Here is a 16,692-nt window from a genome sequence, read left to right as displayed (position 1 = left end):
TGCCTCCCTCTGCCACTCCTGAGGGCCCTTGAGATCCAGCCAGATAAGCTGGGTGTTCTCTTACGGTAGGTGAGCCGAGTAGCACCTCAGTTCCATCGGTCTTCTGGAGCCCCCTCATCATGGCGCTAGATGTACTTGCAGATCCTAGGACCCAGATGTGGACACTTCTAAGGGCCTTGTTCTGCCTCCCATTCCCAGGATACAAGCTGTCCTCTTTTCCAGGTGTAGGCTACACCATTTGGTTCCTGATGTGGCAGGAGAAAGCGGGGCTTCCCTAGCATTGCCCTCAAATGAAGCTAAGTGATGGTGATTGACAGCCCCTCTGACAATCACAGGGCTTTGCACAGAAGCTAGCCCAGCAAGCAGAGCCCAGGAATGCAGCTGCCAAAGGGCTGGAAATTTGAAACTTCACAGTGGGAGACCAGACAGTTTCTTCAGCTTGTGCATGGGTTCTAAGTTAAGTCACTACTGGTGAAACAGAACCAACCAAGATGGCAGGGTACATGCTCCAAGATGAGAGATGGAGGCAGAGAGTGAGAGCAGAACAGGCCCCCAGGGCAGAAGCAAGACAAAGATGCCTCTGGGGGAGGATTCAAGGGCAGACAGAGCAAAACAGTTGATGCCCACTGGTATCTCCTCCTGTAGCCTCCTGGGGCAGCTGTCTTGAGACACCACTGATCCTCCTCGAACCCTCCCACCACCTTTTGTTTCCAAACCTATAAAGATTCAAATCCAAGCAGCTTCTAAAGCCGAAGGGAATAACACTGGTCTCACAGGAGTGACAGTTCCTGAGAGTTGATTATTATACAAGAGTATGCCTGGCTTTTCTCTCTCCTTCCCTCCCTCCCTCTCCCAACCCCTGTCCCGCTCATCTCCTGCCATATAACACCATGTTGTGACACACCTGGGGCCCTCATCATATATTGGCATGATTTTTGGACTTGTCAACCACCAGAATCATGAGTCAAGCAAATGTCCTTTTCTTATAAAGTACAGCTTCAGGTATTTTTTATAACAACACCACTAGACTAGAACAGTCATGACATTTTAAGTACATGTAATTATACTTCAAAAAGTGAACCCCAAGGGAAGGCCTCGGTATTGGTTAACAATATTGAGCAATAAACAGAGTGCTCAAGGCATTGTATGGAACAGCAAAGTGAGAAAGCCACCCAAGAGAGGCAAAATATCCTGTAGTACATCCTTGCAATGGGGCACAGTGGACAAGCCTGAGTCCAGCCTGGTCATAAGGAAAGAGCTCTAAGAGGAAAAAGTGAAATACTGACTGGTGTGTATAGAGTAATCCTGCTGGAGTTTTTATAAGCATAATCCTGAATATATGTTTAGAGACTTTCTGGTTTTCCTAAAAGGACACACACAGTGAAGGAGGAGTGGGTCTGGGGTCTGGAGTGCTCTGCACCATGAGCACATGAAATCACGTCTATGGTCTGTTTTTGCTTGTTGTATAAAATGGCATTTGTACCAACAGAAAACTGCTTAAGCTTAACAAGAGAAGCAATAAAAACGGGCTGAATCGATCCCTGAAAACACTGGTAGATAAATGGGAGAGCAAGCTGTGCACATGGACAGCTAACAAATGGTCATTAATAACAGTGGTGGCAGAGGCCTCCACTTGCTCCTCAACACAATTAGCTTCACCATGGGGCGTGAAGCACATCTGAGGGCTGCATTTGATGTTCACTCATGTCCCCAACCTAAAGCGGTCAGACAGCAGTTGACATTAAAAGCCCATCCTGTGTTTTGCTTTGTGTCTTAGTGCCGTAACTCAGCCCCTCCCTGGGCCCCAGCTGCTTCTTTTGATGAAACTGGTGGACAACCGTGCTGACATCCCTTTGGGATAATGATGCTCCAGCCTGCGCATGCCCACAAGTTAATAAACACCACTGCACAAACAGGTTCTCCAGAGGGTACCTGAAAGATGTGCATCTTCCCCCAGTGCACAGCCAGGGAAAAATAAGGGCCCCAGAGGGTCCAAGGGCAGAGCACACAGTGATGAGGGAGCCAGAGCCCTCAGGGAAATGGTGGGAAGAGAAGAGGGGGAAGGGAGAGAGGGAGATAGAAAGAGGAAGTGGTAAGGCTGCAGACACTGGGACCCTCATCCACACATCTTCCCTATCCCTAAGAAAGGGGGTACCCCAGGAACAGGAAGGTGGGGATGACGGCCAGTGAGAGAGAAGAGGGTGAAAACACAGCAATCCTGATGTTCTGAGAGGTTAGGCCCCAGGACCTCTGCTCTACAACCCATGCTGTGACCAAGCCACTCTCCCCACCCACCTACTGGAGTCTGCAAGAAGCTCCTAGAACACTGCCCCCCCCAGGTACTCCCCCTCCCCCAGCTCAGCATCCCCTCAGCCACGTGAGCCCATGCACTGCTCACGTGCTGGTCTGACTGTCCTGTGCCTCCAACTTGGGACTGTGACAGGCAGGATCAAAGGCAAGGCCTCATCTGCAGCTCCCAGACACCAGGCACAGGGAGCCCCTCTGACCTCACACCCAATGGATACCGTGACCCATGTTGCCAGAGTCACCCTGTGGAAGGCGCAGCCGTGGACAGTAATTCTTATTCCAGAGTCTGTCTCAACAGTGAGATGCAATGCAGCCTTGCACCTTAGTGTGAAAGACCACACACTCATCAAATACACTAAGCTTGAAAACTTACCACGGTGCAGCTAGGGTTTAAACTTTCTCATACAAAAGTATCAGGCCTATATGATACAAGCAAAGCGAGTTTCTACAGGGAAGGACCAACACCAGCTCCCAGCACAGGGAACCCAGATTGTCCTGTGTTTCGGATGTGCCAGAGCAGGTCCTGCAGACTGGTGGCAATTCCCTCTCCGGTCCCCTGGCTTCTGCCTGCCCCTGCTTGAAAGGCTGGAAGAACTAGATTTAGATCATTTCGACTCCCTCAGAATTAGGGGTGGCTATCTGGCCAATGACATGCAAACGGAAGTCCCTGAGGGAGGCACCCCATCTAGAATAAAATGGCAAAGCCTGCACAACTGAAATCTTTTGGCTCATCACCCTTTTTCCTCCCTCTTCTATTCTCTTCCTTCCCGGAATGCAGACACAATGCCTGAAGGTGCAGCAGCCATCTTGCTATGTGAGGACCAGGCCACTCGCTAACAATGGCAGAGCAGAGATGCAGTGAGCTTGCCTCCATGTTGATGGGGACAGCTGTTCTGGGAACTGCTGTCATAGGAGAAAAATTAAACCCTAACTTTTTAATATCCCTAGTTTGCACCCAACATACGTGAAACAGTAAAGGACAATAACGATTGTAATAAAAATCAGATCTGCAACACAACACCTACTCATATGGATATTTCATCGTTTTCAATATATGTTTAAATTAATAAGTGAGATAAGTTATGCAAAATTGTATTTAAAATTTAAAGCATTGATATTATCCCACATAGGATATCACCCTCTCCCTCCCCTCCAACAAAGAAAAAAACCTTTGAAACTTCCAAGATAATGGGAAAATGCTTCTGAATCCATCGTGGAAAGCCCTCACACAAGCCCACCTGGGACTACTGTTAGAAAAAAAAAAAAAAAAGTTCAAGATGGAAAAGCTGTCCCAGGAAGGATTCTACACCCTGTGTGTGTCACAGACCACTGCCTCCACTTCTCTGCAGGAAGGACCAGTTCCAGCAGTAGATGGCAAAGGGATCAAGTGCAGAGAAGAACAGAGGGCAGGGATAAGAAAGACAACACAGGGACCGTGACGGCCTGACCACTGGAGAACCCCAGCAGCGTTAGAGAGAGGCTGCCCCATCTGTCTGCTGCATTGTGATTTCTGAGTCTGAACCAATGGATGCTATAAATACAGCCACGAATAAATATTCCAATCAGTGCACCCCTTGTTTTCGCAATCTGTGTTCAGCTGCAGCCTGAGACTGGCCTCCCTTCCTGCTTTCATTATCATAATGGCTCCACTATAAAAATGACAATTACAATGGCTCATGTGACCCTAACTGGTCTGCACCCACATTACAGTGGTGGTTGGGGTGTCTGCTTTCTGTCGTGGAATCTGTGTTTCAGCAGGGAAAGTTTAAAAGAAAATAACAAAGTGACGGTGCACCAGCTTATGGAAACCTGCTGCTTGGTCCACAGGGAAATGGAGGAGGGCAAGCTACTCAGCAGTACCGTCCTCATCCTCACCCCCACAGAACCAGTGCTGGACAGGCAAGGAGGTGAGGTCAGCATGGAAAAGTCGGATGGTCGCTCTGGGAGTCAGGCCTAGCAATCTGACTCAGTAAAACGAGCAAACAACCAAAGTAAGTGCATCTGTTGATGGATTGCTGTCAGTTGGTACTCATGACCTCCTCAGCCCCAATACTGTACGGAGTAAACATGTGTGAACCTGTTGCCCAGCTCTAGCTAGACAGCAGCCCCAGGAGGGCCACACCTGCAGCCTGCAGGGCCTCCATGCCTCCTCCTCCACCCAGGCTGCTCCTTCAGCCAACAGCACAGGACCCCCACCCCCACCCCCGTCCCTGTATCTCAATGAGGGCAGCCCAGTCAGGGCTCAGAGGTTCAGCCAAGCTGGAGGGGTTCTCAGTGGGCAGCCCCCAACAGAACTGGCATGAAAGGGGAGAGATTTTGGTTTAGTAAGAAGCCCAGCATTTGCCATGGCCAAGCACCTGCTGCAAGGCATGCTGCGACTAACCCGAACCGTCAGCGAGCACCTATTTGATACAAGGCTTCCCTGACTTTCAGCACTGGAGCTCCCCACGGATGTAGCTCTCCCGCACTGACCCATTTGTGCCACTCCTGCTTCTTTCTTCAGATTCTTACTTTTCTAGGACTGTTGTAACCAACTGTCATGAGCTGGATGACTTCAGATAACAGAAATTTATTCAAACTTCTGGAGCTTGCCTGACGTTTGTGTTCCCAGTGTCCACGGGGCGGTGTTCTCTGAAGGCTCCAGGGCAGAGCCCTCCATGATTCTCTCAGCTCAGGGAGCCTAGAGCACGCCACTGTGCTTTGACTTAGGGGAGCATCACTTGTCTGTGCCACCATCTTCAGATGACACGAGTCATGGGATTCAGGTTTATTCTAAGCCAGCCTAGCCTCATTTTAACTTAACTATTTACACCTACAAAACCTGCTTCCGGGACCAGGCATGGTGATGTACAGCTGTCATCCCAGTTACTCAGGAGGCAGAGATAGGAGATCAAAGGTAGGCATGAGTGTTGGGGTACACTCTTCAACTCCATGCAGTCTCCCATTCACGAGCCCACGTCCTCAACTGTCAACCGCCCAAATTATCCTGACTTCCCTGTCACACTGAATGACTTCCCGTGTTACATAATGTACACACACAGCTCAGAGAGGGAGCTCAGAAATACATACACATAGATACACATATACGCATATACACACTTTGCTCTATTGAAATGAATCACTTTAATATTACTTTAGCTAGCTCTGTTTTTCCAAGACCACCTTCTATACAGAGCTGGGCATCTGGGGCTGGAGCAGAGGTTCACGTGGGATTCTGTCCCTGCTAGCACGAACATGGCTTTCAGCTCAGATGAATGCAGGTTTCCACATGGAGCGGTGATCACCTTTGCACCTGCTCCTGCATATGGTGTCTTCTCACAATCCACTCACCTCCCACTATCCCTCCATCTAGCACTGAGCAGCCCAGTGAATTCAGTGTACAGCGCTCAGAGATCCCATGAAAGGCAAGTTTTCTTAGCTCACTTGCTGCTAGCATGGCCACCCACTTGTGACCCCGTCATAGGACAAGGCAGCGTCCCCCAAACCATGTGTCCGACCCTTTCCACTCCCCGCTCCCTCCCACTCAGCACCCTCCGTGCCAGGTCAAGAAGGTGGTCCTCTTACCTAAGACCATCTGAGTGGCAGACCTGGTAAAATCTAGCCTGAGTTCTCCCACTGGGATCCCTGGAAACCACCCCTTCCCTGTCTGGGCATCAGTTCCCTTCTGAATGGGGGTGGGAGACTTCAGGAAGTAGGTCTGGAGCTTAACCAAGGTAACACCCCTACACCTATTCACGGTGCCTGACAGTCACTGACCAGTTCCCATTAGCTCTGCTTGCACGGAGAGGAGTTGGTGAGGCAGGTCAGTGTCTCTTGTGGAGTCAGTGAAGTTGACCTCAGCCTCCAGGGAGGTAGCAGCCAATGCCACCTTTCACAGCAACACCATGGAGGCTGATGCATCTGCCTCACAAGTCAGTTCGTGGGATCATCAGGGCCACTGAAGGGGCAGGGACAGGCTCAGCAGCTAGGGCTTGCAAGGCTCTGGGTGAGGTGGAGGAGCTGGGCGTCAAGCTCTGCCCACTGGGGTAGAATACCTCCAAATGGCCAGCTTGGGGATCCCAAACCTAAGAGTCAGGGATCTTTTCCAAATTGCCACTCAGGCTGTGCTGAAGTTGTAGCAGTTGGTCCAGCAGCCCTAAGAAACTCATGCAGGCTGTGAGCAGAAAAGCTTTAGGGGCAGAACTGATGCAGCACAGGGCTGAGGTCTGGATGCTGCTGAAACCTTGTTCCTCCTTCCCCCCCCCATGTCAGCCATGTAACCCTTGGCAAGCCAGCTGACCTGGGTTTCTGTCTGTTGAAATTGAAGAGCTACTACCATGTTCATTGAAAAATAATAACATGCTGTCTACCAAACACCTGGATTAGAAACTGACCTTGCAATGAAATGGTTATACCATTTAGGCTGCTTATAAGCTGAGGTGTGCAGACTTCTAAGGGTCTGCTCCTCCTGGAGCTGGTGAGGAACTCCGAGCAGCCAGAAGCTGAAGGTCTGGGTCATAGAAACCGTGCAGCCAGAGGGCCCTGGGATTGGCCCAGCCGCCTCCTCTTTTCAGCAGGTTTAAAATCAAATGAATGCGTGCATTCCATCTCTCTGCGTTTGCCTGTATGCACCAAAAAAGGAGTAATTTTTGAAACTGCTTCATGTAAATGATAAGCTGGAGCCTGTGTGTCACACCTGTCTGCTGACCAGCTGAAGAGAAAAGCCCGACACACGGGGGCTGAGTATCCAAGGAGGAAGCTTGGGCCCTCACTACAGTCCTTCCCCTCCCAGGGCATCAATGTGAGCACCTCTCTGCTCTGCCAGGGAGGTGGTGGATGCTCTCCCTGTGCCCCACACGGCCCTCACGGTGGTGCATGGCTGTCCAGCTGCCCAAGCCAGCCACCCCTGGCCTCATTATCCCTGTGCACTGCAGCCTGTCCTGCCCACCTCCAGCTGAAGTGTGTCAAGATCATCTGCAAGGATTCCTGCCTTCTTCACTGTGTGACTTTCCCTGCTGATCTCAGGTGCCAGGTTTATGATGGCTTGTTAGGGTAGCCCCTAGACACTTGCCAGGCAGCAAGCAGAACCCCTGCTTCCCCTTCCTCTCCCAGGGGTCCCTCAGAACCACCTCCAGCTGCCCCTTTGACCTCAGGTGAGTGAACAGTGAAAATTCTCACAAAAGTCAGATCAAAACTTAGATCCTCAAATTCAGTATTTTCAGCAAAATGTTTTGTAAGACGATTTCCTACCTCCGAGAATCTTAGGTTAAACAAGGCTAAGACAATTACTATCATTGTATCTTCCATCTCGAGTTCCTCACCTCATGTTTGCCCAGGTAAGAGAGTTTGCTCCATATTGCTGCTATAACAAATGACCCCATGCTTAAACAGGAATCTATTATAGCTTTGAGGTCAGGTCCCGAGATGTCAGTAGGGCAGCCTTTCTTCTGAAGGTTGTAGGGGAGAATGTTCCTTGCTTTTTTCAGCTTCTATAGGGCACCTGCTTCCTTACTCACAGCCCTTCTTCCTTCAAACCCAGTTTAGGATCTTCATCCATTGCCTCTCTCTCATTTCCTTCCATACTTCTTCTCTCCCTCTTGAAATGACCATGGTGATTGCATTGGGCCCACCTGAAAAACCAGGAAAACTTTCCATCTCCAAGTCCTTATCCTAATCACATCTGCAACACCTTACTCTCTGTAAGGTACCCTGTCCACAGGTACCAGAATGTGGACATGGCATCTTTGGGACCACAGTTGGAAACAGTACATTATATAAGGATATAACCAATGACCATGAGAGGAGAGTACCCCAAAGAAAGTCTGGAAACAGGGAGTGGGGTACATTAAGAGAGTAAAGTGAGAGGATTGAGTATGACGGCACTACTCAGCACTTCTAAACTTGGCTGGCACTGCTATAACTTTGACCAGTGCTGGCCTGAGGTCTGGGTGAGCTACTGAAGTGTCTTTATATTGTACAACCTGGCCTGAGTATGGAGAGCCTGGCCAGGTGAGGAGGAGGCCTTTGTGAAGGCAGGCATGTGGTATACTGGACTAGAGGATGAAAGACTAGTATGGCTGGTTGAAAAAGAGAAAGGAAACAAGAAAAGAAAAAAAGCAAAGGAAGAAAATGGGAAATTCAGAAGACTTGGGGGGGGTTCATCCTGAGGACAGAAGTGGGAGTGAAAGAAAGGAGGCAAAGATGATGCAAGTCAATGAAAGGAAGAAGATAGAACTGTTTTCTGGGGAAAAGATGTTAGTCCAAGCTCCAGGGACACCAAGCTTGAGGCTTCTGGGGACAGTCACGTGGACAGTGTGAGCACTAGACTGAGTGGGAAGGACTTGGGATGTAGGCACTGGTGTAAACCTGGAATTTTGACCCAAGATTGCAACTGAAGCCATGAGGTGGATAAGCGTGCCCAGGGCAGAGGAGGGTAACGAAAGCCTCTTGGAAGAACCCAACTCTGAATGGTCCAGCAGAGTGCATTGCTTGGGAGGAAAGAGAGGACCTATTACAGCTACCCAGGAAGGGGCCTGGAATGAGCCCAATGGTTAGGAGACTGATGGAGAAACTCCTACTCAAACACAGCTCAGAGCACATAGACCCTTAGTTAATGATTCCTGAACAACCATGTTTTGTAATTACATACTATATCTTGATGACCCTTCTCTATCGATAACCATTTTTCCTCATTTTTCCTAATCACTGGCTAGCACTCCAACAAATAAACCATCAGTTATCTCTGCCATTGCTGATGGGCACTCAAGGTACTTTATTTTTCCTTTTATGAACAACACAGCAAAAGACCATCTTGAGGTTATCTTGGAACTACAGAACTGTGGGAAACATATTTTGTTAAACTACCTCTTTTGTGACATTTTGTTACACATTCCTCAATCTAAGCATGCCCAGAGTTACAGGAAGCGCAATAACCATGCAGATTCTCAGCCCCATCCTAAAGCCTGAGACTCACTGAGCCCTGAGCAGGACCCTACCCTTACAACAGCCAGCCCTGCCATCCTGCTGCAGGAGCTCCAGCCTAAGCCCCACTGAGGGCTCATGAGAAAGGCAGCTCTCACAGCCCCCAGACCTGCTGAACCCAAAGCTGCAATTAACAATGTCTACATGTGGTCAGCACACACAGCAAAGGCTGAGATACACTGCCCCAAAGGGCCTTCCAAGCAGTGCCACAAGTCTGGGTTCTTCCGTTCTTGTAAAAGTGTCCATGAAAGCAGCCGTAGGAAAACCCATCATTCTGCATTTTGCTTTAGCTCTTCCTGCCTAAGTGCCTGGAGAGCAAGTGTTTTATGAACATCACTAACACTTTGGGAAAATAACTGTTTATCTTGTAAAAAATGTTGTAATAATAACATGGAATGAGCCATACAATACTTAAAAGATTTTATTATAAGCACATCTAATTGAAATCCATGAAAACAGCTACACATCTTTATGTACTACACTTGAAAATGTAAAATATAAAACCAATTTTTAAGCTTTCTGATACCGTAATAGAATGGAACAGAAAGAGTACATAAAAAGAAAACTATCAGGTAGAATACCAATCGTATTTACTACTTTCAGGACTGTTTCCTGCCGTTTGCCCATTGAGAGAATGACAGGAATTGCCTTGAGGATATGGGGCACCAGTCTGAGGCTGCAGTGACAGCTGGGCACAGCTCTGCTCCTCCTCCAGTCCTGCCATCCCATGATATCCAACGAGGGAGATGGGGGCTGAGCAGAGGACCAGTCCACATGGGAGGAAGGCACATGGGCACTGATGGTCAGCCTCCTTGCTGGCTCAGTCCCAGCAATTCATGAAGGACACAGGAGTCTTCACACATTTAGGAAGGGGGATGGTCCTCCCCCCGGATGCTCCGATACTTAGCCATGTCTTCTGGAAACACTTTAGAAAGTTCTTGAATCAATAGGCTTTTAAATTTCTATTAAGAAAAATAACAGTTAAAAAAAATCTGCATCTGGGACCCATCATCCAAATTAATGACTACACGCGCCCCCTCCACACAGCAAGCCCTCAAACTCAATCAAGCCCCCAGGAGAATGGAACCAGGCTTTCCTCAACACAAGCTGCCGGCTTGTGTGCCACTCGCTTTCCATGAATGCAACACCTGAAGAGCCAATAACAAGAGTGTCTGCAGCGCTGGCACAGACACACCATCAACTCCTGAAAGAGGAGCTCACCTTTACCATGGCTCCTTCTTCTCTTCTCTTGCTTACATGAAAAGAAAAAGCACCTCTCGGAAGGAGCCAGCCACACAGGTGGAAATGACTTTTGCAGACAGAACGTGTAACCGGAATTTGAAATAATATTTAGTTAAGCAATTATTCACAGGAATTACATCAAACTCACTGTGTGCAAGCAGCGCCATGAAAAGCTTTCAAAGCACCTGGAAATACATCATCTATCGCAAATGCCAGCTTCTTGAGCCTACTGTCAGCATAACATCTGTCATATCTCAAAACTTTGAGAACAGTTAACAAGCTTCTCAAGACCTTCATTCTTAAGAGCCAAAGTAAAAAGAGACACACTGGAATAACTATAAAAACACTGCCATTTCAGAATAAATTTTCAAAGGAGTTCTTCACTTCAACAGTACAAAAACTATTTAACATAAAATTTCTAAAGTTTAAACAGGTGATCCACCTGGAGACTTTCACAGATCTCAGATCAATGACCGTGAATGCCACGGCACATGGGGCAGACCCAGCACAGCTGTGCATCCCTTGCCAGGGTGCTCCTGCATGGGCTTTAGCAGTGGGTCTAACTGATGCTGGGTAGGACTGGAGGGCTTGGCCCTGTGGACTACCATGGTGTCCACAGAGACGATTTCTTCTGAACAAAGCAGTAGACAACAGGATATCAAAACCACAACTCACTGCTGACCAAATGGTCCTACATCCTAAAGGCCTCACCAAATTCAAGTTTCTCAACCCCAAATTGACATGAGAGATGGCACTGTGGGCATCAGACAAATAACTAGGGTGAAACCCCATTTCCAGGACCCTCTAGTTACCACCAACAGCATCACCTGGATGACATTTGGGAAGCCTCGTGGCTGTTACAGGCAGGTCTCCTGACAGAGCCCCTCCCTCTCTCCTCCCACTCAGCCAGAGCCTTCTGAGCACCAGAAGTCCTCTCTGCGACCAATCCGCCTACATATATCACACACAGCCAAGCACACCCATGCTGAGCTGCACAAGGTGGGCACCAGGCAGCACCAGGAACAGAACACAACTGCCCCATAGTACTAGAGTTGACCAGAAGGTAGAGGACACAGTAAACAGAAGAAAGAAGACAGAAAGCAGCCCTAACTCAACATGCTCAGGAAAGAAACTTCAGAGAAGGCTGCTGGGCCAAAAGGCCTCTCAGAGGAGGTAAAATAAGCTGAGACCAGGAGTCACCCGTGTAAGCAGAACAGGAATAATTCCAAAGCTGAGGTGATAGCACAGGAAAAGAGCACAGGAGAATGGTTTGGTGGCTAGTGAAGCCCAGAATGAGCAGGACTCCTGCTGCTGGCCACAGTATAGACCCTGGAGGCCACACAAACACCAATTTAAATCATATTTCAGTCAATTTAAGTAAGAAAAATCATGTATTTCATGTTTAAGACACAGAGCTCTAAATCTAATCGAGGCAAAGCAAAACCAAGTTCTCTGTAGTAGTCAGGAGACTAAAAGCTAGAGACAATCACTGGAGAAAGTCAAGAAAAGAAGCATTTGAGAATCCTCTAAGCCAAAGAACCATGAACACAGGGAAGGCCTTCGCCACACAGAATCAGTACAGAAACACAACAGAAAATACGATGCACCAAAGTACAAAACAGAGATCGACAGAAAGTCTTAGAAAAGTGAAAACAATCAGCTAGACAGGGACAGCTACCAATTGTAAAAGTGAACAGCTCATTACTCTGTGTGCTTTACTCTCCTACATGGCTCACTGACATTTAATTACCTGCTACCCACCTCAGAAATCTCAGTTGTGTCACACTGGGAAATAGTCAAGTCTAGCAACTATGGCAAAGTCTATTAACCACATTTTGCTAAGTGTCTCTTTTCAGTTACATTCTGACATTACTTTCTTTCTGAGTCTTACCTTCATTGTGTCAATCTTGCCTTTAACTTGTTCATTTTTGGCTAGAGCCCTCTCCAGGCACTCTTTGGTGTAGAGTTGGGGGTTTCGACCTTGATCTATATATCTGGAAACATGGAACATCTGAGTTAACATGATGATCCCTACTCTCAGTTTTCTGAGAACTATGCCAAAAAATTAAAAAAAAAAAAAAAAAAGGTTCACTACATTTGCTTTCACATGCTTAGATAAAAAAGGGTCCATGAATTCTAGGTCCCCAGTGAATTAAGCTTCTCTCAATTCTATAACCACTTTATATTATTTCTTAAATAACTTATGAAATCAAGTAACAATTATAAACCCAAGAAAGCTTCACAAATCAGAACACTTTACATTTGTATTACTCAAAATGCTTTCATGCTAGTACCTTTGTGATCCTCACAACCTGTCCTGTGAAGTGAGGAAGCTCCTTACAAAAGAACATTGAAAGGACACAGGCCCTCAGGCCTGGGTGACACAGAAGGCCCATAAGATGTGGCCTCCTTTCCATGTCTAGCCTCATGGCTCAGGAAACCCTGAGCAGAGGAGTTTCAGGGGCTGCCAGAAAGGAAGAGGGGAGGCACAGGCCGAAAAGCCCCATGCCCCAGTCTCCCCAGGAACCCAAGGGGAAGGACTTACTCAGTGTACCATAATTAAATACACCTAAATACATCAGAGACTCTCTACAGTTATTTCTTGACATTTTCAACACTTTACTCAAATGCCATCATTATTCTGAAGGTGTCATGAAACCCACTCCCTAGATCAATACCCAGATTTTACCAGTGACAGACTACCTGGCTATTTCTGTATCCTGAAGAGAAGAAATCTTCATGATTCAGGTAAATTGAATCACTTATTATAAAGAGATAAATAAGACCACCATGACATCAAGTTCATTTTTTTAAACTAGAGCAGAAAAAATTACTTCTGATTAATGACCCCATAAGTTGTCAGTGGTATAAGAATCGGCCTTTGTGACAGATAGCCAAACACAAATAACAATTTCTAGAAATTCCATTTTATTTCAATGTCTCTAAAACGATGTAATGAAAGAAGGAAAATTATGGTTAATTCAAACAAAATCCATCCACTTCCAAAGAAAAGAAGAAAATCCAACAGGCTGATCATTTCTTGTGTCCTAAATAAAAACTGTCTTGTCAACAGCAAGGACATCTTACTCAGGTGGGGCTCTCATAAGAACCAAAAGTTGAATCCCACTTTGAGGTTTATTTTTACCTTACTACAGACAGTTCATGTGTCTGAAAAAGTGGGTGCTAACAATGCCGCTGGGGGCCTGGAAATTCCTCCTATACTGTGCTCACATCGCCTGAAGGTTTACAAATAAACTCCTAGCACCTGCTACTTAGGGCTCACAGACCATCCTCTTCCTGGGACCCCAGATGAATTCTGCTCTTCTGCCTGCTAGTGTCTGTGCTGCTCCCTCTTGGTCCTCCTTTCATCTGCCCCACCTGAGAAGACCCACAGAGTCAGCTGCCATTTGCCCATCTCATTCACATCAGCAGCAGCAGCACTAAGGACTCACATTCCGACTTCACAGGCAGGAGGCCATCACCAGAGTCCAGAGCTACGCTCCTCCCGCCACACACACACACTACACACGACCTTCACCCCACCTGAAGACTGAGGCCTCTGTAGTGCTGACTGAGAACAGGCAGAGAGCCTGTGGCATGTGATCAGCAGCAGAGATCCGGAACACTGCAACCTCTATGTCCTGTGTCTAGCTCTGGTCTTTCAGATTAGAAAATCACAACTTTTTCTTCTTTGTTCAAAGAAACCACTTTTGCTGCAAAAAGTACTGGAATGTTCCAAGGCAGTGCCGGAGGGAAAGGCTGCACTGCACAGAGAAAAGGATGCTAGCACAGAGGACAAGTCCTGAGGCTCAGTCTTCACTCTGATCCTTGCTAGCTAAGCAGCCTATTTCAGTTACTCAGTTCTCCCAGGTGTGAAATCAGGACCATGATTGAACCAGTATGATAAAACCCACACTTAAAACTTAGACAGTTTACTTCCTGTAGGTGTCCTTAAGGCCATGCTGTGACAGATGCCCAAGACTCTCCCTGGCAGAGAGCTCTTTCCCAAAGGTATCTGAATTAGCACCTTTCTTCTTCTTCCAACATGGAAACTACTATCATCTCCCACAACCAGCACACCAAAGGCAGCTTAGGAAACAGTAGGCCACATTACTTTTCAGTTTCTTCCTGGCTGTAATTTTTTTTTTATTTGTAATTTGCCAACACAAGACATTTAACCACTAGGGGAAAAAAGGAAATTATGTAATGTTCTTCCTGTACACTTTTTTCCATAGGTCTTGGAAGTCTGTGATATTTTCACATATTTAGTAAGCTTTTTTTATTAATTTATTACTTTATTTTCATGTGATTTTTTTTTTCAGCAATACAACATTGGGAAGATTCTTTTTTTTTTTCCTTAATTTTCAAAATCCCACTGATATATTAAGTTCCATGAGGGCTGGTATTTTTGTCAGTTTTCTCCACTGGCAAATCCACAGTACCTAGGCTGTGTACCTAGCACACAGCAAGCATTCAAACAGTGACTGAAGAAGTCACTCACACCATGACTAAACAAGAGTTATGCCCAATGCTGTACAAGCATGATACTTACTCAAAAACTTCTAAAGGCACAGTGATATCATGAAGCTGCTGTCTGCACTTGTCGATATCCTGTAAGCCAGTAACAATAAAATTCCTGAGGGAAAGGCAGAAATTGGCATTTGGTTAATTCAGAGGACAGCATATACACCATCTACACAGCCACCTGGCCACTGGGCTCCACACAAGTGATCCTCACACCTGCACGGGTCACCGGGTTAGCCACAAAGCTGGTGGGACACCTACAGAGTTATGAAAATACCCTCCGGAAACTTTTGTTTTTCCTTTCTAACCTGGAACTTGTCAATATAGGATGTGTGGAGAGAATCAACGTTTTCGAAAATCAGATGAAAAACATGAACCTCTCAAAATCGTTTGCCCAGTCTTTGCACCCATACTCGAGGTTAGAAGGAAGCCATTTCTGCCTGGATCAACTTCAGTTCCCACGAAGGCCACTTTTCATGGCCGGCAGGCCCAGTTTCTGGCTGTTCCTACAGCACTGGGGAGTGTAACCCAGTCGCAATTACCCGCACGTCTGTGCCCTACAAAACGGTGATCCCTTGTCCACTGCATGTGTTTGCTTTTCTGCACGGCCGAGCAGTATGACCAGCAGCAGGCTGGTGTCAAATACAGATCAACAAACCCTGCGGCCTTTCTCACGGCCCTGTCCCCCGCCGCTCAGGGCCAGGCCCCGCTCACCGTGGAGCCCGCCTCCCCTCTGGGTCGCCAGGAACTCCCCGGGGCTCCAGGACGGGGTCGCCCCCGGGGTGGGGGGCCTGAATAAGAAGCCTTACTCCCCAGAGGGGGCCTCGAAACCGCAGTTATCTTCCGGCCAGGCCTCCGTCTCCACCCGGCCCTCGGGAAAAGGTTCCAGCAAGGAATGCGGGAAGGAGGAGGTGGCAGTGGGCCCCACCCCTGGACAGAGCCCGACCGGGACAGGACACCCGGGGCCGCCACTCACAGCTTCTGGTTGAGCCCCGTCTGGCTGCTGGGTTGGAAGTCACTAACGATGATGCCGAGCTGCCGAATGTTCTCCACGAACTTCTCCAGGTGCTCCTCCAGGTGGTCAAACTTCTCCGCCATTGGCCCGGCCCGACACCACCTCCGCAGCCGCAGCCCGAGGTCTCAGGTTTGGGCCTGCGTTCCCACTTCCTGCTTCCGTCCGGGCCTCCACCACTTCCGTTTCCTAGTGGGCGGGGCCTCACGGCCGGGCGGGACTTCGGTGAGGGCGCGGCGAGGGGCGGGCTCTCTACTGGGCGGGGACTTGGGGGCGGGGTCTAGGCGAGGGGCGGGCTCTCTATTGGGCAGAGCTCGTGGGGCGGGGTTGGGGGCGGAGCTAGGGCGGGGCACGGCGCGGGCGTGGGGAGGCCAGCCCTCTAACTGGCAGGTGAGCAGTTGAGGGAACTCTCGGGTCCGCAGAGGGAAAATAACCTGGAAAAGGTGAAAAAAAGAAATCAGGAGAGAAATCAGATGTACAAAACACACATGGAAAGGCGTAATAAAATGCTGATTGAAATGAAAACCATTTCGTTCGTTTCTTTCTAGTGTCTTAAAAGCAACAAAGACGAATAATGAAAAGCTGATTATTCAGAAGATAACTCAAATAGGCAGCTTTTGGCAGGTTTCATCAGAAAAAGAGCGAGA

General features: G+C 48.0%; 1 protein-coding gene across 1 annotated transcript; it reads right to left on the bottom strand.

Annotated features, from left to right (window-relative positions):
- Nucleotides 1–9,670: 9,670 nt before the first annotated feature.
- Nucleotides 9,671–16,229, bottom strand: Med10 (mediator complex subunit 10). Its single transcript, XM_020175390.2, has 4 exons — nt 16,010–16,229; nt 15,062–15,145; nt 12,401–12,503; nt 9,671–10,229 (listed from the first exon to the last, which is right to left on the bottom strand). Exons 1-4 carry the CDS (start codon nt 16,129–16,131, stop codon nt 10,131–10,133), a joined length of 408 nt encoding a protein of 135 aa, XP_020030979.1. The 5' UTR covers nt 16,132–16,229; the 3' UTR covers nt 9,671–10,130.
- Between the last annotated feature and the right edge of the window lie 463 nt (nt 16,230–16,692).

The sequence above is a fragment of the Castor canadensis genome, chromosome 6, assembly GCF_047511655.1.
Source record: "Castor canadensis chromosome 6, mCasCan1.hap1v2, whole genome shotgun sequence".
Taxonomy (NCBI): domain Eukaryota; kingdom Metazoa; phylum Chordata; class Mammalia; order Rodentia; family Castoridae; genus Castor; species Castor canadensis.
Note: the sequence above shows the minus strand (reverse complement) of the source record. Positions and strands in the feature narration are given on the sequence as shown.

Bases quoted from the DNA above. Each gene is read 5' to 3' on its own strand.
- Med10 (XM_020175390.2), bottom strand. From the start codon at position 16,131: ATGGCGGAGAAGTTTGACCACCTGGAGGAGCACCTGGAGAAGTTCGTG. The intron at 12,504-15,061 runs GTAAGTATCATG...CCATGTTTCCAG, and splicing joins GTGCCTTTAGAAGTTTTTGA to ATATATAGATCAAGGTCGAA. The intron at 10,230-12,400 runs GTAAGACTCAGA...TTTTCTTAATAG, and splicing joins GCAAGATTGACACAATGAAG to AAATTTAAAAGCCTATTGAT.